A 23,149-nucleotide genomic window follows, 5' to 3' on the forward strand; every position below is an offset into this window, starting at 1 on the left:
GGTTAGGGTTAAGGGTTAGGGTTAAGGTTGGGGTTAAGGGTTAGGGTTAAGGTTAGTGTTAAGGGTTAGGGTTAGCAGTGTGGTTAAGGTTAGCAGTGTGGTTAAGATAAGGGTTAGCAGTGTGGTTAAGGGTTAGGGTTAAGGTTAGCAGTGTGGTTAAGGTTAGGGTTAGCAGTGTGGTTATGGTTAGGGTTAGTAGTGTGGTTAAGGGTTAGGGTTAGCAGTGTGGTTAGGGTTAGCAGTGTGGTTAAGGTTAGCAGTGTGGTTATGGTTAGGGTTCGGTTTAAAATCAGATTTTTAAGAAAATAAATTGTAGTATTAGGCAGGGTTTAGCCATTTGTGGCGGTGGTAAATAGTGAATACCACAAAGAATACGCCTGTGTAATGTTGTTGACCGAACCCCTACCTTATACCTAAGCTGTGTTCGAAAACCCATGCTAACATACTGTATACTACATACTTAATGAGTATTTACTAAATACTATAAACTATTAGTTAATTTTAGTATACTGTAAATGAACGGTATCGATTCAGTTGAGCGTCTACCGGAAGTTGATGCTGTTGCTATTTGTAACTTCTTGATAGCTTTTTAGTAAAACAAATGACTAGCTAGTTTGACATTTTTACGATTTCGGGGGTGTTCGTAAATTCATTCTGGAGTGCCAGAGTGTGTTCTTGGCATTCGTAAATCCAAAGCGTTGTCGAACACTCTCGGGGCGTTCAGAGCGCACACTGGATGCTCTGGCCAAGGAGTAGGGTTGAGCCGAGGTTTCTGACCTCACATCCAAGCACCCAAGCTAACTGGCTAACGTTGGCTAGCTTGCTAGCTACTTCCAGACACAAATGAGAGAACAGCTCACTCTGAACATTTTACTCTCCCCAGCAGAGCTGGTTAGGCTGTTTTCATGTTATCCAGAGCGTTGGTGACTGTAACTGTGCTGCTGCTGGCAATAATTTAATTACGTTTTTTTGCAGATGTTTACTGACACCGGCCATATTCAACAGGTGTAAATTCATCAGTTATTCTGCACACTGGCACACTCTGATTTTCACGGCTTCTATGAGTAGTGGGTGGAGGAGTCAGGCGCAGAGAGCAGGGTAGTTCAAAAGATGTGAATCTTTATTTTCCAAAAAAACAGAGGACGGTCACGCTACACACACAAGGGCGCGTAAAGACCCAGTCCAAACAAACAGGATGAAACTGATCGGAAAAATGAATATCACAAAATAATCACACACCACAAACAGAAAAACAAGACCGCACCAAAGCTGACGGGCCTACTGGGTTTAAATAGCCCACAACCAAACTTAAACACGAAATAGGTGCAACTAATCAGACACAACTAAATGAAACAGAAAAGGTCAGATATCGGTGAACGTCAGATAGACAGGGCTCCTCATTTAGGCTACCTGCCGCCCTATATCAGATAGACAGGGCTCCTCATTTAGGCTACCTGCCACCCTTCATCAGAGAGACAGGGCTCTTCATTTAGAATACCTGCCATCCTACCTCAGAGAGACAGGGCTCCACATTTAGGCTACCTGACACCCTACATCAGATAGACAGGGCTCCTCATTTAGGCTACCAGCCACCCTACATCAGATAGACAGGGCTCCTCATTTAGGCTACCAGCCACCCTACATCAGATAGACAGGGCTCCTCATTTAGGCTACCAGCCACCCTACATCAGAGAGACAGGACTCCTCATTTAGGCTACCTGCCGCCCTTCATCAGAGAGACAGGGCTCCTCATTTAGGCTACCTGACTTGTAACTAAATTACATTATTGTAAAAAACGCTCAAAATATCCAATTCACATAATGGATGTATAACTGTACTTCTACCGCCATCTAGTGGCTAAATGATATTAGAGCATGTCTTTAAAATGATTGCATCTTGCCACGTCATACAATAATACGGAAGCAGAGCGGTGGACAAAGAATACCGAACACACGCGGATAACATTGACACAATCCCACCAGAAAAGTATGTAAAAGCAGCATTTAATTTATATTACTTACCAAGCTATAAACGACACGTCAGCATTTTTTGTTTTGTTTCCTCGTGTATTCAACATTTGATTTTGTTCGTGAACAAGATTGTGTGCAGTAGTTACACAGTTTCTTGTTTCATTATCAGACTGTCAGCTCAACCTCAAATAGAAGGTGAAACGTTTGGCTAGTAACCTATCTTTGGCTTAACTGTCAGGTGATACCCCAAGCCAAGTCAAATTGACTGACCACTTTATAAATAAAGTGATGTTATTCTTTATTTAAACTTTATTTAACTAGGCAAGTCTGTTAAAGAACACTTTCTGCCTACCAAAAGGCCTCCTGCAGTGACGGGGGCTGGGATAATAAAAAAAATGCGACAAGAGAGACCTAAAACAACAAACATAGCATGGCAGCAACAAATTACAACATAGCATGGAAGCGACTCAACATGGCAGCACAACATGATAGCTACACAAAACATGGTACATTGGGTGATAAAGACAGGCCAATGTTTGAGATGGCTAGTATAAATCCAAAACAACAACATACACATTGATTGTAAATGCTTTCTGGTAATATATTCTTCTTCTTTCAGGTCAATGCCAGTGTGACAATGGATGGGTACTCGGTGCATAAAGTAATAGGTGAAGGGTCCTTTGGTCGGGCACTACTTGTCCAATCCAGAATCAACCATGAGAACTATGTCATGAAAGAGATCCTACTCCCAAAGGTAGGTTACTATTACCATTAAAAAAAAGGAATACCGTATACAGGTAACTACCAAAGTAAAGACCAAATGTTTTTAAATTTAACCAGGTAAGTTGACTGAGAACATGTTCTCATTTACAGCAACGACCTGGGGAATAGTTTCAGGGGAGAGGAGGGGGATGAATGAGGCAATTGTAAACTGGGGATTATTAGGTGACCGTGATGGTTTGAGGGCCAGATTGGGAATTTAGCCAGGACACCAGGGTTAACACCCCTACGATAAGGCCATGGGATCTTTAATGACCTCAGAGAGTCAGGACACCTGTTTAATGTCCCCCTACACAGGGCAGTGCCCTGTGTAGTGATTGGACACTACACAGGGCAGTGTCCAATCACTCCCCTGGGGAATTGGGATATTTTTTTTTTGACCAGAGGAAAGAGTGCCTCCTACTGGCCCTCCAACACCACTTCCAGCAGCATCTGGTCTCCCATCCAGGGACTGACCAGGACCAACCCTGCTTAGCTTCAGAAGCAAGCCAGCAGTGGTATGCAGGGTTGTACGCAGGGTTGTATGCTGCTGGCCTAACATAGTGTCTAACAGGATGAAGGTCCACCACGAGCAGCCAGAACAGCTTCAATGCACCTTGTCACAGGTTCTCCAAGTGTCTGGAACTCTATTGGAGGGAAGCAACGCCCAATTCAGAGTCAATGTGGAGGCTTTTTTAAAATTATTTTTATTTTATTTTTATTTTTTATTTTTACAGGGACAGTGCACATTAATCAACATTTCAGTAAAAGTGCCGGTTTTAGCCAACCGGCTAATTTTCAACCGCAGTCCCTGGGCAGGTTATTAAAAACAATTACAATATAGACAATAGCAACATAGAACAAGCAAGACATAGCATACAGACATAGCAACATAGGACAAGCAAGACGTAGCATACAGACAGAGCAACATAGGACAAAAAGCAGCAAGACAAAATTCATAAAAGCAACAAAGTGTTTCCACACCTCACAAGCTACAGACAACAGACAACATGGAGAGTGGCAACACACTGCTAGGGACCATGTTCACAAATCTGATTGACCTTTAGCCATGTCTTCAAGCATTTTGTGAAAGTGTGATATGTGGTGCAGTTATGTGTGTCTGATGGCAGTGTATTCCAGACATGGGAAGCTCTCACAGAGAATGCAGATTTACTAAAGGTGCTTTTCCTTAAGGGAACTAAACAGTCACCTCTCATGGCAGACCTTGTGGATCTGCTGCCATATGTCTGGGTTTTCTGTTTAACAAAAATATTGAGTGGAGGGGGAGCCAGGCCATTAAGGATCTTGAATACAAGACATGCGTCGGTGTATTGCACAAGATTTTCCCAACTCAAGAGCTCATGCTTTCTAAGGATGTGACAATGATGATGGCTATTGGGCTTCCTATCAAGCACTTTGAGAGCCTGTTTGTAGACAGACTGAATAGGTTTTAATGTTGTACAGCAAGCTTGGGCCCAACTAGTCAAGCAGTATGTTAAGTGGGGGAGTATCATAGATTTGAAGTACAGTTTTGCTACCTCTGTAGTCAAACAATTTCGTATAAATCGGAAATTAGCTAGGTTGATTTTGGTTATTTGAATTACCTTTTTCACATGCTTTTTAAAAGAGAGGTTGGAATCAAGTATGATGCCAAGGTACTTAAAATTGGATACCACCTGGAGCTTCTCCCCTGACACATAGACATCTGGCTCAGTAGCATCTGTTGCCCTCTTTGTGAAGAACATGCAAACAGTTTTTTTCACATTGAGATGCAAACACGAGTCACTGAGCCACTTTGTAACCTGGACCATTACAGTAGTGAGTTCTTGTGCAGCTTGTTGTTTGCTCTTTGCATGCACATATATCACTGTATCATCTGCATACATTTGAAATTCAGACCCAGTACAGACAGAAGGCAGATCATTAATGTACAGGCTGAACAGGAGGGGCCCCAGTATTGACCCTTGGGGCACGCCCACATCATAGCTACAAGTGGGCGACAGCTCATTGCTCACTCTGACACACTGAGTTCTGCCTTCAAGGTATGATTTCATCCATCTCAAGGCATCAGGGGAAAAGTTGAACTTGGACAATTTTGTGATGAGAATCTCATGGTTAACAGTATCAAAAGCCTTCCTTAGGTCCAGAAACACAGCCCCAACAGCACCCCCTTTGTCCATCTTGGACTTCACATTTTCCAGAAAAAAGCAGTTGGCCGTTTCTGTGGAGTGTTTCGCTCTGAAGCCAAACTGCATGGAGTGTAATGTGAAGGGGCTGTTGTTGAGGTGGGCAATCAGTTGTTCTGCTACACACTTTTCAACAACCTTTGACACACAGGTAGTATACTAATGGGCCTGTAGTTACTCACGTCAGCAGGGTCGCCTGATTTAAAGAGTGTCTAACAGGGTATTACCGTATAGAGTCTATGTGGAGGCTATATACAGGGTATTACGGTACAGAGTCTACGTGCAGGAGCACCGGTGTCAAGGTGATTTAGGAAATATGTACATGTAGATAGAGTTATTAAAGTGACTATGCATAGATCATAACAGAGAGTAGCAGCAGTGTAGAAGGGAGGGGGGGGCAATGCAAATATTCTGGGTAGCCTTTTGATTGGCTGTTCAGGAGTCTTATGGCTTGAGAGTAGAAACTGTTTAGAAGCCTTTTTGGACCTAGACTTGGCGCTCCGGTACCGCTTGCCGTGCGATAGCAGAGAGAACAGTCTACAGTTGAAGTCGGAAGTTTACATACACTTATGTTGGAGTCATTTAATTCGTTTTTCAACTACTCCACAAATTTCTTGTGAACAAACTATAGTTTTGGCAAGTTAGTTAGGACATCTACTTTGTGCATGACACAAGTCATTTTTCCAACAACTGTTTACAGAGAGATTATTTCAGTTATAATTCACTGTATCACAATTCCAGTGGGTCAGAAGTTTACATACATTAAGTTGACTGTGCCTTTAAACAGCTTGGATAATTCCAGAAAATGATGTAATGGCTTTAGAAGCTTCTGATAGGCTAATTGACATAATTTGAGTCAATAAGGAGTGTACCTGTGGATGTAGGCCTACCTTCAAACTCGGTGCCTCTTTGCTTGACATCATGGTAAAATCAAAAGAAATCAGCCAAGACCTCAGAAGAAAAATTGTAGACATCCACGAGCCTGGTCCATCCTTGGGAGAAATTTCTCAACGCTGAAGCTACTACGTTCATCTGTACAAACAATAGTACACAAGTATAAACACCATGGGACCACGCAGCTGTCATACCGCTCAGGAAGGAGATGCGTTCTGTCTCCTAGAGATGAACGTACTTTGGTGCGAAAAGGGCAAATCAATCCCAGAACAACAGCAAAGGACATTGTGAAGATGCTGGAGGAAAAAGGTACATAAGTATCTATATCCACAGTAAAACGAGTCCTATATCGACATAACCTGAAAGGCCGCTCAGCAAGGAAGAAGCCACTGCTCCAAAACCACCATATAAAAGCCAGACTACGGTTTGCAACTGCACATGGGGACAAAGATCATACTTTTTGGAGAAATGTCCTCTGGTCTGATGAAACAAAAATGGAACTGTTTGGCCATAATGACCATCATTATGTTTGGAGGAAAAAGGGGGAGGCTTGCAAGCCGAAGAACACCATCCCAACCGTGAAGCACAGTAGTATTTTGCTACACTCGCATTAACATCTGCTAACCATGTGTATGTGACAAATACATTTGATTTGATTTGGTGGCAGCATTATGTTGTGTGTGGGTGCTTTGCTGCAGGAGGCACTGGTGAACTTCACAAAATAGATGGCATCATGAGGAGGGAAATTATGTGGATATATTCAAGCAACATCTCAAGACATAAGTCAGGAAGTTATAGCTTGGTCACACATGGGTCTTCCAAATGGACAATGACCCCAAGCATACTTCCAAAGTTGTGGCAAAATGGCTTAAGGACAACAAAGTCAAGGTATTGGAGTGGCCACCATAAAGCCCTGAACTCAATTCTATAGAAGATTTGTGGGCAGAACTGAAAAAGCGTGTGCGAGCAAGGAGTCCTACAAACCTGACTCAGTTACACCAGCTCTGTCAGGAGGAATGGGCCAAAATTCACCCATCTTATTGTGGGAAGGCTACCCAAAGCGTTTGACCCAAGTTAAATCATTTAAAGGCAATGCTACCGAATACTAATTGAGTGTATGTAAACTTCTGACCCACTGGGAATGTGATGAAAGAAATAAAATAAATCATTCTCTCTACTATTATTCTGACATTTCACATTCTTAAAATAAAGTGGTGATCCTAACTGACCTAAGACAGGGAATTTTTACTAGAATTAAATGTCAGGAATTGTGAAAAAATGTAGTTTAAATGTATTTGGCTAAGGTGTATGTAAACTTCTGACTTGAACTATGTGACCATGGTGGCTTGAGTCTTTGACAATTTTTAGGGCCTTCCTCTGACGCCGCCTGGTATAGAGGTCCTGCATGGCAGGAAGCTTGGCCCCGGTGACGTACTGGGCCGCACGCACTACCCTCTGTAGTGCGGTCGGAAGCCGAACAGTTGTCATACCAGGCGGTGATGCAACCCGTCAGGAAGCTGTCGATGGTGCAGCTATAAAACCTTTTGAGGAGCTGAGGTTGTTTGACATATTTTGGTTTTCTTGCAGGGCAACGTAACAGCCGTGGTAGTCAAAATATTGACCTACCATGTATTTTTATACCCTAAACATGATGTTCATTATTTAACTCAGGAACCACACCTAATGGTAGGTAAGCAGACCAGACTCTATACCCTAAACATGATGTTAATTTCTTAACTCAGGAACCACACCTCAAGGAGACTCTCTGGCTGCTTTGTCTCTACCTTCTTGCCCTTTGTGCTGTTGTCTGTGCCCAATACTGTTTGTACCATGTTGTGCCATGCTACCATGTTGTGCCATGCTACCATGTTGCACCATGCTACCATGTTGTACCACGCCACCATGTTGTGTTGCTACCATGCTACCATGTTGTACCACGCTACCATGTTGTGTTGCTACCATGCTACCATGTCGTACCATGCTACCATGATGTACCATGCTACCATGATGTACCATGCTACCATGTTGTACCATGCTACCATGTTGTACCATGTTGTACCATGCTGTACCATGCTACCATGTTGTGTTGCTACCATGCTACCATGTCGTACCATGCTACCATGATGTACCATGCTACCATGTTGTACCATGCTACCATGTTGTACCATGCTACCATGTTGTACCATGTTGTACCATGCTGTACCATGTTGTACCATGCTACCATGTTGTGTTGCTACCATGTCGTACCATTCTACCATGATGTACCATGCTACCATGATGTACCATGCTACCATGTTGTACCATGCTACCATGTTGTACCATGCTGTACCATGTTGTACCATGCTACCATGTTGTACCATGCTGTACCATGCTACCATGTTGTGTTGTACCATGCTATCATGCTACCATGTTGTGTTGTACCATGCTATCATGCTACCATGTTGTGTTGCTACCATGCTGTATTGTCATGTGTTGCTGCCTTGCTATGTTGTTGTCTTTAGGTCTCTCTTTATATAGGGTTGTGTTGTCTCTCTTGTTGTGATGTGTGTTATGTCCTATATTTCTATATTTATCCTTTGTCCAGATCTCTGGCAGTCTCTATGGGGGTGCCACAGGGTTCAATTCTCGGGCCGACTCTTTTCTCTGTATACATCAATGATGTTGCTCTTGCTGCTGGTGAGTCTCTGATCCACCTCTACGCAGACAACACCATTCTGGATACTTCTGGCCCTTCTTTGGACACTGTGTTAACTAACCTCCAGACGAGCTTCAATGCCATACAACTCTCCTTCTGTGGCCTCCAACTGCTCTTAAATGCAAGTAAAACTAAATGCATGCTCTTCAACCGATCGCTGCCTGCACCTGCAAGCCCGCCTAGCATCACTACACTGGACGGTTCTGACTTAGAATATGTGGACAACTACAAATACCTGGGTGTCTGGTTAGACTGTAAACTCTCCTTCCAGACTCACATCAAACATCTCCAATCCAAAGTTAAATCTAGAATTGGCTTCCTATTTCTCAACAAAGCCAAACATACCCTCGTAAAAACTGACCATCCTACCAATCCTCGACTTCGGTGATGTCATTTACAAAATAGCCTCCAATACCCTACTCAATAAATTGGATGCAGTCTATCACAGTGCCATCTGTTTTGTCACCAAAGCCCCATATACTACCCACCACTGCGACCTGTACGCTCTCGTTGGCTGGCCCTCGCTTCATACTCGTCGCCAAACCCACTGGCTCCATGTCATCTACAAGACCCTGCTAGGTAAAGTCCCCCCTTATCTTAGCTTGCTGGTCACCATAGCAGCACCCACCTGTAGCACGTGCTCCAGCAGGTATATCTCTCTGGTCACGCCTAAAACCAATTCTTCCTTTGGTCGCTTTTCCTTCCAGTTCTCTGCTGCCAATGACTGGAACGAACTACAAAAATCTCTGAAACTGAAACACTTATCCCCCTCACTAGCTTTAAGCACCAACTGTCAGAGCAGCTCACAGGTCACTGCACCTGTACATTTTTTTGCCTTTACCTCCCTCATCTCACCTCATTTGCTCACATCGTATATAGACTTATATTTCTACTGTATTATTGACTGTATGTTTGTTTACTCCATGTGTAACTCTGTGTTGTTGTACCTGTCGAACTGCTTTGCTTTATCTTGGCCAGGTCCCAATTGTAAATGAGAACTTGTTCTCAACTTGCCTACCTGGTTAAATAAAGGTGTTCTCAACTAGCCTACCTGGTTAAATAAAGGTGTTCTCAACTAGCCTACCTGGTTAAATAAAGGTGTTCTCAACTAGCCTACCTGGTTAAATAAAGGTGTTCTCAACTAGCCTACCTGGTTAAATAAAGGTGTTCTCAACTGGCCTACCTGGTTAAATAAAGGTGTTCTCAACTGGCCTACCTGGTTAAATAAAGGTGTTCTCAACTGGCCTACCTGGTTAAATAAAGGTGTTCTCAACTAGCCTACCTGGTTAAATAAAGGTGTTCTCAACTAGCCTACCTGGTTAAATAAAGGTGTTCTCAACTAGCCTACCTGGTTAAATAAAGGTGTTCTCAACTAGCCTACCTGGTTAAATAAAGGTGTTCTCAACTAGCCTACCTGGTTAAATAAAGGTGTTCTCAACTAGCCTACCTGGTTAAATAAAGGTGTTCTCAACTAGCCTACCTGGTTAAATAAAGGTGTTCTCAACTAGCCTACCTGGTTAAATAAAGGTGTTCTCAACTAGCCTACCTGGTTAAATAAAGGTGTTCTCAACTAGCCTACCTGGTTAAATAAAGGTGTTCTCAACTAGCCTACCTGGTTAAATAAAGGTGTTCTCAACTAGCCTACCTGGTTAAATAAAGGTGTTCTCAACTAGCCTACCTGGTTAAATAAAGGTGTTCTCAACTAGCCTACCTGGTTAAATAAAGGTGTTCTCAACTAGCCTACCTGGTTAAATAAAGGTGTTCTCAACTAGCCTACCTGGTTAAATAAAGGTGTTCTCAACTAGCCTACCTGGTTAAATAAAGGTGTTCTCAACTAGCCTACCTGGTTAAATAAAGGTGTTCTCAACTAGCCTACCTGGTTAAATAAAGGTGTTCTCAACTAGCCTACCTGGTTAAATAAAGGTGTTCTCAACTAGCCTACCTGGTTAAATAAAGGTGTTCTCAACTAGCCCTACCTGGTTAAATAAAGGTGTTCTCAACTAGCCTACCTGGTTAAATAAAGGTGTTCTCAACTAGCCTACCTGGTTAAATAAAGGTGTTCTCAACTAGCCTACCTGGTTAAATAAAGGTGTTCTCAACTAGCCTACCTGGTTAAATAAAGGTGTTCTCAACTAGCCTACCTGGTTAAATAAAGGTGTTCTCAACTAGCCTACCTGGTTAAATAAAGGTGTTCTCAACTAGCCTACCTGGTTAAATAAAGGTGTTCTCAACTAGCCTACCTGGTTAAATAAAGGTGTTCTCAACTAGCCTACCTGGTTAAATAAAGGTGTTCTCAACTAGCCTACCTGGTTAAATAAAGGTGTTCTCAACTAGCCTACCTGGTTAAATAAAGGTGTTCTCAACTAGCCTACCTGGTTAAATAAAGGTGTTCTCAACTAGCCTACCTGGTTAAATAAAGGTGTTCTCAACTAGCCTACCTGGTTAAATAAAGGTGTTCTCAACTAGCCTACCTGGTTAAATAAAGGTGTTCTCAACTAGCCTACCTGGTTAAATAAAGGTGTTCTCAACTAGCCTACCTGGTTAAATAAAGGTGTTCTCAACTAGCCTACCTGGTTAAATAAAGGTGTTCTCAACTAGCCTACCTGGTTAAATAAAGGTGTTCTCAACTAGCCTACCTGGTTAAATAAAGGTGTTCTCAACTAGCCTACCTGGTTAAATAAAGGTGTTCTCAACTAGCCTACCTGGTTAAATAAAGGTGTTCTCAACTAGCCTACCTGGTTAAATAAAGGTGTTCTCAACTAGCCTAGCTGGTTAAATAAAGGTGTTCTCAACTGGCCTACCTGGTTAAATAAAGGTGTTCTCAACTAGCCTACCTGGTTAAATAAAGGTGTTCTCAACTAGCCTACCAGGTTAAATAAAGGTGTTCTCAACTAGCCTACCAGGTTAAATAAAGGTGTTCTCAACTAGCCTACCTGGTTAAATAAAGGTGTTCTCAACTAGCCTACCTGGTTAAATAAAGGTGTTCTCAACTAGCCTACCTGGTTAAATAAAGGTGTTCTCAACTAGCCTACCTGGTTAAATAAAGGTGTTCTCAACTAGCCTACCTGGTTAAATAAAGGTGAAATAAATAAATAAAATATTTATATTGTATTTATTTATATTTATTTCAATCCCATGCCCCTGACCCCGCAGGAGGCTTTTTGCCTTTTGGTAGACTGTCATTGTAAATAAGAATTTGTTCTTAACTCACTTGCCTTGTTAAATAAAGTTTCAATAAAGGTAAAATAAAAAATAAATAATAATAACTACATATATTACCCATAATAACTGTCTTTTTCAGACACAATCCAAGATGGCGAACACCAGAAGAGAAGCCAATTCTTCCTTTGGTCGCTTTTCCTTCCAGTTCTCTGCTGCCAATGACTGGAACGAACTACAAAAATCTCTGAAACTGGAAACACTTATCTCCCTCACTAGCTTTAAGCACCAACTGTCAGAGCAGCTCACAGGTCACTGCACCTGTAAAATTTTTTGCCTTTACCTCCCTTATCCCACCTCATTTGCTCACATCGTATATAGACTTATATTTCTACTGTATTATTGACTGTATGTTTGTTTACTCCATGTGTAACTCTGTGTTGTTGTACCTGTCGAACTGCTTTGCTTTATCTTGGCCAGGTCGCAATTGTAAATGAGAACTTGTTCTCAACTTGCCTACCTGGTTAAATAAAGGTGTTCTCAACTAGCCTACCTGGTTAAATAAAGGTGTTCTCAACTAGCCTACCTGGTTAAATAAAGGTGTTCTCAACTAGCCTACCTGGTTAAATAAAGGTGTTCTCAACTAGCCTACCTGGTTAAATAAAGGTGTTCTCAACTAGCCTACCTGGTTAAATAAAGGTGTTCTCAACTAGCCTACCTGGTTAAATAAAGGTGTTCTCAACTAGCCTACCTGGTTAAATAAAGGTGTTCTCAACTAGCCTACCTGGTTAAATAAAGGTGTTCTCAACTAGCCTACCTGGTTAAATAAAGGTGTTCTCAACTATCCTACCTGGTTAAATAAAGGTGTTCTCAACTAGCCTACCTGGTTAAATAAAGGTGTTCTCAACTATCCTACCTGGTTAAATAAAGGTGTTCTCAACTAGCCTACCTGGTTAAATAAAGGTGTTCTCAACTAGCCTACCTGGTTAAATAAAGGTGTTCTCAACTAGCCTACCTGGTTAAATAAAGGTGTTCTCAACTAGCCTACCTGGTTAAATAAAGGTGTTCTCAACTAGCCTACCTGGTTAAATAAAGGTGTTCTCAACTAGCCTACCTGGTTAAATAAAGGTGTTCTCAACTAGCCCACCTGGTTAAATAAAGGTGTTCTCAACTAGCCTACCTGGTTAAATAAAGGTGTTCTCAACTAGCCTACCTGGTTAAATAAAGGTGTTCTCAACTAGCCTACCTGGTTAAATAAAGGTGTTCTCAACTAGCCTACCTGGTTAAATAAAGGTGAAATAAATAAATAAAATATTTATATTGTATTTATTTATATTTATTTCAATCCCATGCCCCTGACCCCGCAGGAGGCTTTTTGCCTTTTGGTAGACTGTCATTGTAAATAAGAATTTGTTCTTAACTCACTTGCCTTGTTAAATAAAGTTTCAATAAAGGTAAAATAAAAAATAATAACTACATATATTACCCATAATAACTGTCTTTTTCAGACACAATCCAAGATGGCGAACACCAGAAGAGAAGCTGTGCTCCTGTCCAGGATGAAACATCCCAGCATAGTGGCCTTCAGAGACTCTTTTGAAGGTAGCCACAGTGAAATTGTCTATCTTGATTTTTGAAATGATTTTTTGAAATGCAAATGCTTTGACACTGCCAGATTATGCAATCCCACTGGGCAAAAACTGGTTGAATTAACGTTGTTTCCATGTCATTTCAACTGGGGTATAGGACTGGGGTATAGAACTGAAGTATGGGGCTGGGCTAAGGGGCTGGGTAAGGGGCTGGAGTATGGGGCTGGGTAAGGGGCTGGAGTATGGGCATGGGGTATAGGGCTGGGGCATGGGGCTGGAGTATAGGGCTGGGGTATGGGGCTGGAGTATAGGGCTGGGTAAGGGGCTGGAGTATAGGGCTGGGTAAGGGGCTGGAATATAGGGCTGGGTAAGGGGCTGGAGTATAAGGCTGGGTAAGGGGCTGGGGTATAGGGCTGGAGTATAGGGCTGAAGTATATGGGTCGGGTAAGGGGCTGGAGTATAGGGCTGGGTAAGGGGCTGCAGTATAAGGCTAGAGTATAGGGCTGAAGTATATGGGTCGGGTAAGGGGCTGGAGTATAGGGCTGGGTAAGAGGCTGCAGTATAAGGCTAGAGTATAGGGCTGGGTAAGGGGCTGGAGTATAGGGCTGGGGTAAGGGGCTGGAGTATAGGGCTTGTCAAGGGGCTGGGGTATAGGGCTGGTGTATGGGGCTGGTGTATGGGGCTGGTGTATGGGGCTGGAGTATAGGGCTGAGGTATGGGGCTGGAGTATAGGGCTGGGTAAGGGGCTGGAGTATAGGGCTGGAGTATGGGGCTGGAGTATAGGGCTGGGTGAGGGGCTGGAGTATATGGCTGGGTAAGGGGCTGGAGTATAGGGCTGGTTAAGGGGCTGGAGTATAGGGCCGGGTAAGGGGCTGGAGTATAGGGCTGGGTAAGGGGCTGGAGTATAGGGCTGGGTAAGGGGCTGGAGTATAGGGCTGGGTAAGGGGCTGGAATATAGGGCTGGGTAAGGGGCTGGAGTATAGGGCTGTGTAAGGGGCTGGAGTATAGGGCTGGGTAAGGGGCTGGGGTATGGGGCTGGGGTATAGGGCTGGAGTATAGGGCTGGGTAAGGGGGGGGGGGGGTGGAGTATAGGGCTGGGTAAGGGGGGGTGGAGTCTAGGGCTGGGTAAGGGGCTGGAGTGTAGGGCTGGGTAAGGGGCTGGAGTATAGGGGCTGGGTAAGGGGCTGGAGTATAGGGCTGGGTAGGGGCTGGACTATAGGGCTGGGTAAGGGGCTGGAGTATAGGGCTGGTTAAGGGGCTGGAGTATAGGGCTGGGTCAGGGGCTGGAGTATAGGGCTGGGTGGGGGCTGGAGTATAGGGCTGGGTAAGGGGCTGGAGTATAGGGCCGGGTAAGGGGCTGGAGTATAGGGCTGGGTAAGGGGCTGGGGTATGGGGCTGGAGTATAGGGCTGGGGTATGGGGCTGGGATATAGGGCTGGGTAAGGGGCTTGGTAAGAGGCTGCAGTATAGGGCTGGGTAGGGGCTGGAGTATAGGGCTGGGTAAGGGGCTGGGTAGGGGCTGGGTAAGGGGCTAGAGTATAGGGCTGGGTAAGGGGCTGGGTAGGGGGCTGGAGTATGGTGCTGGATTATAGGGCTGGGTAGGTTCTGGAGTATAGGGCTGGGTAAGGGGCTGGAATATAGGGCTGGGTAAGGGGCTGGAGTATAGGGCTGGGTAAGGGGCTGGAGTATAGGGCTGGGGTATGGGGCTGGAGTATAGGGCTGGGTGTGGGGCTGGATTAAAGGGCTGGATTAAAGGGCTGGGTAAGGGGCTGGGGTAAGGGGCTGGAGTATAGGGCTGGGTAAGGGGGGGGGAGTCTAGGGCTGGGTAAGGGGCTGGAGTATAGGGCTGGAGTATGGGGCTGGGTAAGGGGCTGGAGTATAGGGCCTGGGGTAAGGGGCTAGAGTATAGGGCTGGGTATGGGGCTGGAGTATAGGGCTGGGTAAGGGGCTGGGTAGGGGCTGGGTAAGGGGCTGGGTAGGGGCTGGGTAAGGGGCTGGGTAAGGGGCTGGAGTATAGGGCTGGGGTAAGGGGCTGGATAAGGGGGGGTGGAGTATAGGGCTGGGTATGGGGCTGTAGTATAGGGCTGGGTAGGGGCTGGGTAAGGGGCTGGAGTATAGGGCTGGGGTATGGGGCTGGGGTATGGGGCTGGAGTATAGGGCTGGGGTATAGGGCTGGTTAAGGGGCTGGGTAAGGGGCTGGAGTAAGGGGCTGGGGTAAGGGGCTGGAGTATAGGCCTGGGTAAGGGGCTGGAGTATAGGGCTTGGTAAGGGGCTGAAGTATAGGGCTGGGTAAGGGGCTGGGTTATAGGGCTTGGTAAGGGGCTGAAGTATAGGGCTGGGTAAGGGGCTGGGTAAGAGGCTGCAGTATAGGGCTGGGTAGGGGCTGGGGTATAGGGCTGGGTAAGGGGCTGGAGTATAGGCCTGGGTAAAGGGGCAGAAGTATAGGGCTAGAGTATAGGGCTGGGTAAGGGGCTGGAGTATACGCCTGGGGTATGGGGCTGGGGTATAGGGCTGGGGTATGGGGCTGGGGTATGGGGCTGGGATATGGGGCTGGAGTATAGGGCTGGGTAAGGGGCTGGGTAAGGGGCTGGAGTATAGGGCTGGGTAAGGGGCTGGAGTATAGGGCTGGGTAAGTGGCTGGAGTATAGGGCTGGGGTAAGGGGCTGGAGTATAGGGCTGAGGTAAGGGGCTGGAGTATAGGGCTGGTTAAGGGGCTGGAGTATAGCGCTGGGTAAGGGGCTGGGTAGGGGATGGAGTATAGGCCTGGGTAAGGGGCTGGAATATAGGGCTGGGTAAAGGGGATGGAGTATAGGGCTGGGGTAATGGGGCTGGGGTATGGGGCTGGAATATAGGGCTTGGTAAGGGGCTGGAGTATCGGGCTGGAGTATAGGGCTGGAGTATAGGGCTGGGTAAGGGGCTGGAATATAGGGCTGGGTAAGGGGCTGGAGTATAGGGCTGGGGTATGGGGCTGGAATATAGGGCTGGGTAAGGGGCTGGGGTAAGGGGCTGGAATATAGCGCTGGGTAAGGGGCTGGAGTATAGGGCTGGGTAAGGGGCTGGAGTATAGGGCTGGGTAATGGGCTGGAGTATAGGGCTGGAGTATAGGGCTGGGTAAGGGGCTGGAGTATAGGGCTGGGGTATAGGGCTGGATTATAGAGCTGGGTAAGGGGCTGGGTAAGGGGCTGGAGTATAGGGCTGGGGTATGGGGCTGGGGTATGGGGCTGGAGTATAGGGCTGGGGTATAGGGCTGGGTAAGGGGCTGGTTAAGGGGCTGGGTAAGGGGCTGGAGTAAGGGGCTGGAGTAAGGGGCTGGAGTATAGGCCTGGGTAAGGGGCTGGAGTATAGGGCTTGGTAAGGGGCTGAAGTATAGGGCTGGGTAAGGGGCTGGGTTATAGGGCTTGGTAAGGGGCTGAAGTATAGGGCTGGGTAAGGGGCTGGAGTATAGGGCTGGGTAAGAGGCTGCAGTATAGGGCTGGGTAGGGGCTGGGGTATAGGGCTGGAGTATAGGGCTGGGTAAGGGGCTGGAGTATAGGCCTGGGTAAAGGGGCAGAAGTATAGGGCTAGAGTATAGGGCTGGGTAAGGGGCTGGAGTATACGCCTGGGGTATGGGGCTGGGGTATGGGGCTGGGGTATGGGGCTGGGATATGGGGCTGGAGTATAGGGCTGGGTAAGGGGCTGGGTAAGGGGCTGGAGTATAGGGCTGGGTAAGTGGCTGGAGTATAGGGCTGGGGTAAGGGGCTGGAGTATAGGGCTGAGGTAAGGGGCTGGAGTATAGGGCTGGTTAAGGGGCTGGAGTATAGGGCTGGAGTATAGCGCTGGGTAAGGGGCTGGGTAGGGGATGGAGTATAGGCCTGGGTAAGGGGCTGGAATATAGGGCTGGGTAAAGGGGATGGAGTATAGGGCTGGGGTAATGGGGCTGGGGTATGGGGCTGGAATATAGGGCTTGGTAAGGGGCTGGAGTATAGGGCTGGGTAACGGGCTGGAGTATAGGGCTGGAGTATAGGGCTGGGTAAGGGGCTGGAATATAGGGCTGGGTAAGGGGCTGGAGTATAGGGCTGGGTAAGGGGCTGGAGTATAGGGCTGGGGTATGGGGCTGGAATATAGGGCTGGGTAAGGGGCTGGGGTAAGGGGCTGGAATATAGCGCTGGGTAAGGGGCTGGAGTATAGGGCTGGGTAAGGGGCTGGAGTATAGGGCTGGGGTATAGGGCTGGATTATAGAGCTGGGTAAGGGGCGTGAGTATAGGGCTGGGTAAGGGGCTGGAGTATAGGGCTGGGTAGGGGATGGAGTATAGGCCTGGGTAAGGGGCTGGAATATAGGGCTGGGTAAAGGGGATGGAGTATAGGGCTGGGGTAATGGGGCTGGGGTATGGGGCTGGAGTATAGGGCTTGGTAAGGGGCTGGAGTATAGGGCTGGGGGAAGGGGCTGGAATATAGGGCTGGGTGGGGGGCTGGAGTATAGGGCTGGGATATAGGGCTGGTTAAGGGCTGGAGTATAGGGCTGGGTAAGGGGCTGGAGTATAGGGCTTGGTAAGAGGCTGCAGTATAGGGCTGGAGTATAGGGTTGGGTAGGGGCTGGGTAAGGGGCTGGAATATTTGGCTGGGTAAGGGGCTGGGTAAGGGTCTGGAGTATAGGGCTGGGTAAGGGGCTGGAGTATAGGGCTGGGTAGGGGCTGGAGTATGGTGCTGGATTATAGGGCTGGGTGGGGCTGGACTATAGGGCTGGGTAAGGGGCTGGAATATAGGGCTGGGTAAGGGGCTGGAGTATAGGGCTGGGTAAGGGGCTGGATTATGGGACTGGAGTATAGGGCTGGGGTATGGGGCTGGAGTATAGGGCTGGGTATTGGGTTGGAGTATGGGGCTGGATTATAGGGCTGGGTAAGGGGCTGGAGTATAGGGCTGGGTGAGGGGCTGGAGTATATGGCTGGGTAAGGGGCTGGAGTATAGGGCTGGTTAAGGGGCTGGAGTATAGGGCCGGGTAAGGGGCTGGAGTATAGGGCTGGGTAAGGGGCTGGAGTATAGGGCTGGGTAAGGGGCTGGAGTATAGGGCTGAAGTATATGGGTCGGGTAAGGGGCTGGAGTATAGGGCTGGGTAAGGGGCTGCAGTATAAGGCTAGAGTATAGGGCTGAAGTATATGGGTCGGGTAAGGGGCTGGAGTATAGGGCTGGGTAAGAGGCTGCAGTATAAGGCTAGAGTATAGGGCTGGGTAAGGGGCTGGAGTATAGGGCTGGGTAAGGGGCTGGAGTATAGGGCTGGGGTAAGGGGCTGGAGTATAGGGCTTGTCAAGGGGCTGGGGTATAGGGCTGGTGTATGGGGCTGGTGTATGGGGCTGGAGTATAGGGCTGAGGTATGGGGCTGGAGTATAGGGCTGGGTAAGGGGCTGGAGTATAGGGCTGGAGTATGGGGCTGGAGTATAGGGCTGGGTGAGGGGCTGGAGTATATGGCTGGGTAAGGGGCTGGAGTATAGGGCTGGTTAAGGGGCTGGAGTATAGGGCTGGTTAAGGGGCTGGAGTATAGGGCTGGGTAAGGGGCTAGAGTATAGGGCTGGGTAAGGGGCTGGGTAGGGGGCTGGAGTATGGTGCTGGATTATAGGGCTGGGTAGGTGCTGGAGTATAGGGCTGGGTAAGGGGCTGGAATATAGGGCTGGGTAAGGGGCTGGGTAAGGGGCTGGAGTATAGGGCTGGGGTATGGGGCTGGAGTATAGGGCTGGGTGTGGGGCTGGATTAAAGGGCTGGATTAAAGGGCTGGGTAAGGGGCTGGGGTAAGGGGCTGGGTAAGGGGGGGGGAGTCTAGGGCTGGGTAAGGGGCTGGAGTATGGGGCTGGGTAAGGGGCTGGAGTATAGGGCCTGGGGTAAGGGGCTAGAGTATAGGGCTGGGTATGGGGCTGGAGTATAGGGCTGGGGTAATGGGGCTGGGGTATGGGGCTGGAATATAGGGCTTGGTAAGGGGCTGGAGTATCGGGCTGGAGTATAGGGCTGGAGTATAGGGCTGGGTAAGGGGCTGGAATATAGGGCTGGGTAAGGGGCTGGAGTATAGGGCTGGGGTATGGGGCTGGAATATAGGGCTGGGTAAGGGGCTGGGGTAAGGGGCTGGAATATAGCGCTGGGTAAGGGGCTGGAGTATAGGGCTGGGTAAGGGGCTGGAGTATAGGGCTGGGTAATGGGCTGGAGTATAGGGCTGGAGTATAGGGCTGGGTAAGGGGCTGGAGTATAGGGCTGGGGTATAGGGCTGGATTATAGAGCTGGGTAAGGGGCTGGGTAAGGGGCTGGAGTATAGGGCTGGGGTAAGGGGCTGGATAAGGGGGGGTGGAGTATAGGGCTGGGTATGGGGCTGGGTAAGGGGCTGGGTAAGGGGCTGGAGTATAGGGCTGGGGTATGGGGCTGGGGTATGGGGCTGGAGTATAGGGCTGGGGTATAGGGCTGGGTAAGGGGCTGGTTAAGGGGCTGGGTAAGGGGCTGGAGTAAGGGGCTGGAGTAAGGGGCTGGAGTATAGGCCTGGGTAAGGGGCTGGAGTATAGGGCTTGGTAAGGGGCTGAAGTATAGGGCTGGGTAAGGGGCTGGGTTATAGGGCTTGGTAAGGGGCTGAAGTATAGGGCTGGGTAAGGGGCTGGAGTATAGGGCTGGGTAAGAGGCTGCAGTATAGGGCTGGGTAGGGGCTGGGGTATAGGGCTGGGTAAGGGGCTGGAGTATAGGCCTGGGTAAAGGGGCAGAAGTATAGGGCTAGAGTATAGGGCTGGGTAAGGGGCTGGAGTATACGCCTGGGGTATGGGGCTGGGGTATGGGGCTGGGGTATGGGGCTGGGATATGGGGCTGGAGTATAGGGCTGGGTAAGGGGCTGGGTAAGGGGCTGGAGTATAGGGCTGGGTAAGTGGCTGGAGTATAGGGCTGGGGTAAGGGGCTGGAGTATAGGGCTGAGGTAAGGGGCTGGAGTATAGGGCTGGTTAAGGGGCTGGAGTATAGGGCTGGAGTATAGCGCTGGGTAAGGGGCTGGGTAGGGGATGGAGTATAGGCCTGGGTAAGGGGCTGGAATATAGGGCTGGGTAAAGGGGATGGAGTATAGGGCTGGGGTAATGGGGCTGGGGTATGGGGCTGGAATATAGGGCTTGGTAAGGGGCTGGAGTATAGGGCTGGGTAACGGGCTGGAGTATAGGGCTGGAGTATAGGGCTGGGTAAGGGGCTGGAATATAGGGCTGGGTAAGGGGCTGGAGTATAGGGCTGGGTAAGGGGCTGGAGTATAGGGCTGGGGTATGGGGCTGGAATATAGGGCTGGGTAAGGGGCTGGGGTAAGGGGCTGGAATATAGCGCTGGGTAAGGGGCTGGAGTATAGGGCTGGGTAAGGGGCTGGAGTATAGGGCTGGGGTATAGGGCTGGATTATAGAGCTGGGTAAGGGGCGTGAGTATAGGGCTGGGTAAGGGGCTGGAGTATAGGGCTGGGTAGGGGATGGAGTATAGGCCTGGGTAAGGGGCTGGAATATAGGGCTGGGTAAAGGGGATGGAGTATAGGGCTGGGGTAATGGGGCTGGGGTATGGGGCTGGAGTATAGGGCTTGGTAAGGGGCTGGAGTATAGGGCTGGGGAAGGGGCTGGAATATAGGGCTGGGTGGGGGGCTGGAGTATAGGGCTGGGATATAGGGCTGGTTAAGGGCTGGAGTATAGGGCTGGGTAAGGGGCTGGAGTATAGGGCTTGGTAAGAGGCTGCAGTATAGGGCTGGAGTATAGGGTTGGGTAGGGGCTGGGTAAGGGGCTGGAATATAGGGCTGGGTAAGGGGCTGGGTAAGGGTCTGGAGTATAGGGCTGGGTAAGGGGCTGGAGTATAGGGCTGGGTAGGGGCTGGAGTATGGTGCTGGATTATAGGGCTGGGTGGGGCTGGACTATAGGGCTGGGTAAGGGGCTGGAATATAGGGCTGGGTAAGGGGCTGGAGTATAGGGCTGGGTAAGGGGCTGGATTATGGGACTGGAGTATAGGGCTGGGGTATGGGGCTGGAGTATAGGGCTGGGTATTGGGTTGGAGTATGGGGCTGGATTATAGGGCTGGGTAAGGGGCTGGAGTATAGGGCTGGGTGAGGGGCTGGAGTATATGGCTGGGTAAGGGGCTGGAGTATAGGGCTGGTTAAGGGGCTGGAGTATAGGGCCGGGTAAGGGGCTGGAGTATAGGGCTGGGTAAGGGGCTGGAGTATAGGGCTGGGTAAGGGGCTGGAGTATAGGGCTGAAGTATATGGGTCGGGTAAGGGGCTGGAGTATAGGGCTGGGTAAGGGGCTGCAGTATAAGGCTAGAGTATAGGGCTGAAGTATATGGGTCGGGTAAGGGGCTGGAGTATAGGGCTGGGTAAGAGGCTGCAGTATAAGGCTAGAGTATAGGGCTGGGTAAGGGGCTGGAGTATAGGGCTGGGTAAGGGGCTGGAGTATAGGGCTGGGGTAAGGGGCTGGAGTATAGGGCTTGTCAAGGGGCTGGGGTATAGGGCTGGTGTATGGGGCTGGTGTATGGGGCTGGAGTATAGGGCTGAGGTATGGGGCTGGAGTATAGGGCTGGGTAAGGGGCTGGAGTATAGGGCTGGAGTATGGGGCTGGAGTATAGGGCTGGGTGAGGGGCTGGAGTATATGGCTGGGTAAGGGGCTGGAGTATAGGGCTGGTTAAGGGGCTGGAGTATAGGGCTGGTTAAGGGGCTGGAGTATAGGGCTGGGTAAGGGGCTAGAGTATAGGGCTGGGTAAGGGGCTGGGTAGGGGGCTGGAGTATGGTGCTGGATTATAGGGCTGGGTAGGTGCTGGAGTATAGGGCTGGGTAAGGGGCTGGAATATAGGGCTGGGTAAGGGGCTGGGTAAGGGGCTGGAGTATAGGGCTGGGGTATGGGGCTGGAGTATAGGGCTGGGTGTGGGGCTGGATTAAAGGGCTGGATTAAAGGGCTGGGTAAGGGGCTGGGGTAAGGGGCTGGAGTATAGGGCTGGGTAAGGGGGGGGGAGTCTAGGGCTGGGTAAGGGGCTGGAGTATAGGGCTGGAGTATGGGGCTGGGTAAGGGGCTGGAGTATAGGGCCTGGGGTAAGGGGCTAGAGTATAGGGCTGGGTATGGGGCTGGAGTATAGGGCTGGGTAAGGGGCTGGGTAGGGGCTGGGTAAGGGGCTGGGTAGGGGCTGGGTAAGGGGCTGGGTAAGGGGCTGGAGTATAGGGCTGGGGTAAGGGGCTGGATAAGGGGGGGTGGAGTATAGGGCTGGGTATGGGGCTGTAGTATAGGGCTGGGTAGGGGCTGGGTAAGGGGCTGGAGTATAGGGCTGGGGTATGGGGCTGGGGTATGGGGCTGGAGTATAGGGCTGGGGTATAGGGCTGGTTAAGGGGCTGGGTAAGGGGCTGGAGTAAGGGGCTGGGGTAAGGGGCTGGAGTATAGGCCTGGGTAAGGGGCTGGAGTATAGGGCTTGGTAAGGGGCTGAAGTATAGGGCTGGGTAAGGGGCTGGGTTATAGGGCTTGGTAAGGGGCTGAAGTATAGGGCTGGGTAAGGGGCTGGGTAAGAGGCTGCAGTATAGGGCTGGGTAGGGGCTGGGGTATAGGGCTGGAGTATAGGGCTGGGTAAGGGGCTGGAGTATAGGCCTGGGTAAAGGGGCAGAAGTATAGGGCTAGAGTATAGGGCTGGGTAAGGGGCTGGAGTATACGCCTGGGGTATGGGGCTGGGGTATAGGGCTGGGGTATGGGGCTGGGGTATGGGGCTGGGATATGGGGCTGGAGTATAGGGCTGGGTAAGGGGCTGGGTAAGGGGCTGGAGTATAGGGCTGGGTAAGGGGCTGGAGTATAGGGCTGGGTAAGTGGCTGGAGTATAGGGCTGGGGTAAGGGGCTGGAGTATAGGGCTGAGGTAAGGGGCTGGAGTATAGGGCTGGTTAAGGGGCTGGAGTATAGGGCTGGAGTATAGCGCTGG

General features: G+C 49.1%; 1 protein-coding gene across 7 annotated transcripts in view; it reads left to right on the forward strand.

Moving 5' to 3' along the window:
• Window positions 1–1,909: 1,909 nt before the first annotated feature.
• Window positions 1,910–23,149, forward strand: part of nek3 (NIMA related kinase 3) — an 85,540-nt gene continuing 64,300 nt past the window's right edge. For 4 of the 7 annotated variants that reach the window (XR_004203220.1, XR_004203219.1, XR_004203221.1 and 1 more), the window contains exons 1-3: window positions 2,063–2,476; window positions 2,590–2,724; window positions 13,172–13,265. Coding sequence is in view for 4 of the 7 variants with exons in the window: in XM_031791285.1 (XP_031647145.1) it covers window positions 2,456–2,476; window positions 2,590–2,724; window positions 13,172–13,265 (250 nt within the window). In the remaining 3 variants the exon portion in view is untranslated. Of the gene's footprint in view, window positions 1,987–2,061; window positions 2,477–2,589; window positions 2,725–13,171; window positions 13,266–23,149 lie in introns of those variants that run through there. The other 3 variants (XM_031791286.1, XM_031791288.1, XM_031791287.1) reach the window with 2 other exon arrangements.

This window comes from Oncorhynchus kisutch, linkage group LG15 (genome assembly GCF_002021735.2).
Source record: "Oncorhynchus kisutch isolate 150728-3 linkage group LG15, Okis_V2, whole genome shotgun sequence".
Classification (NCBI taxonomy): Eukaryota; Metazoa; Chordata; class Actinopteri; order Salmoniformes; family Salmonidae; genus Oncorhynchus; species Oncorhynchus kisutch.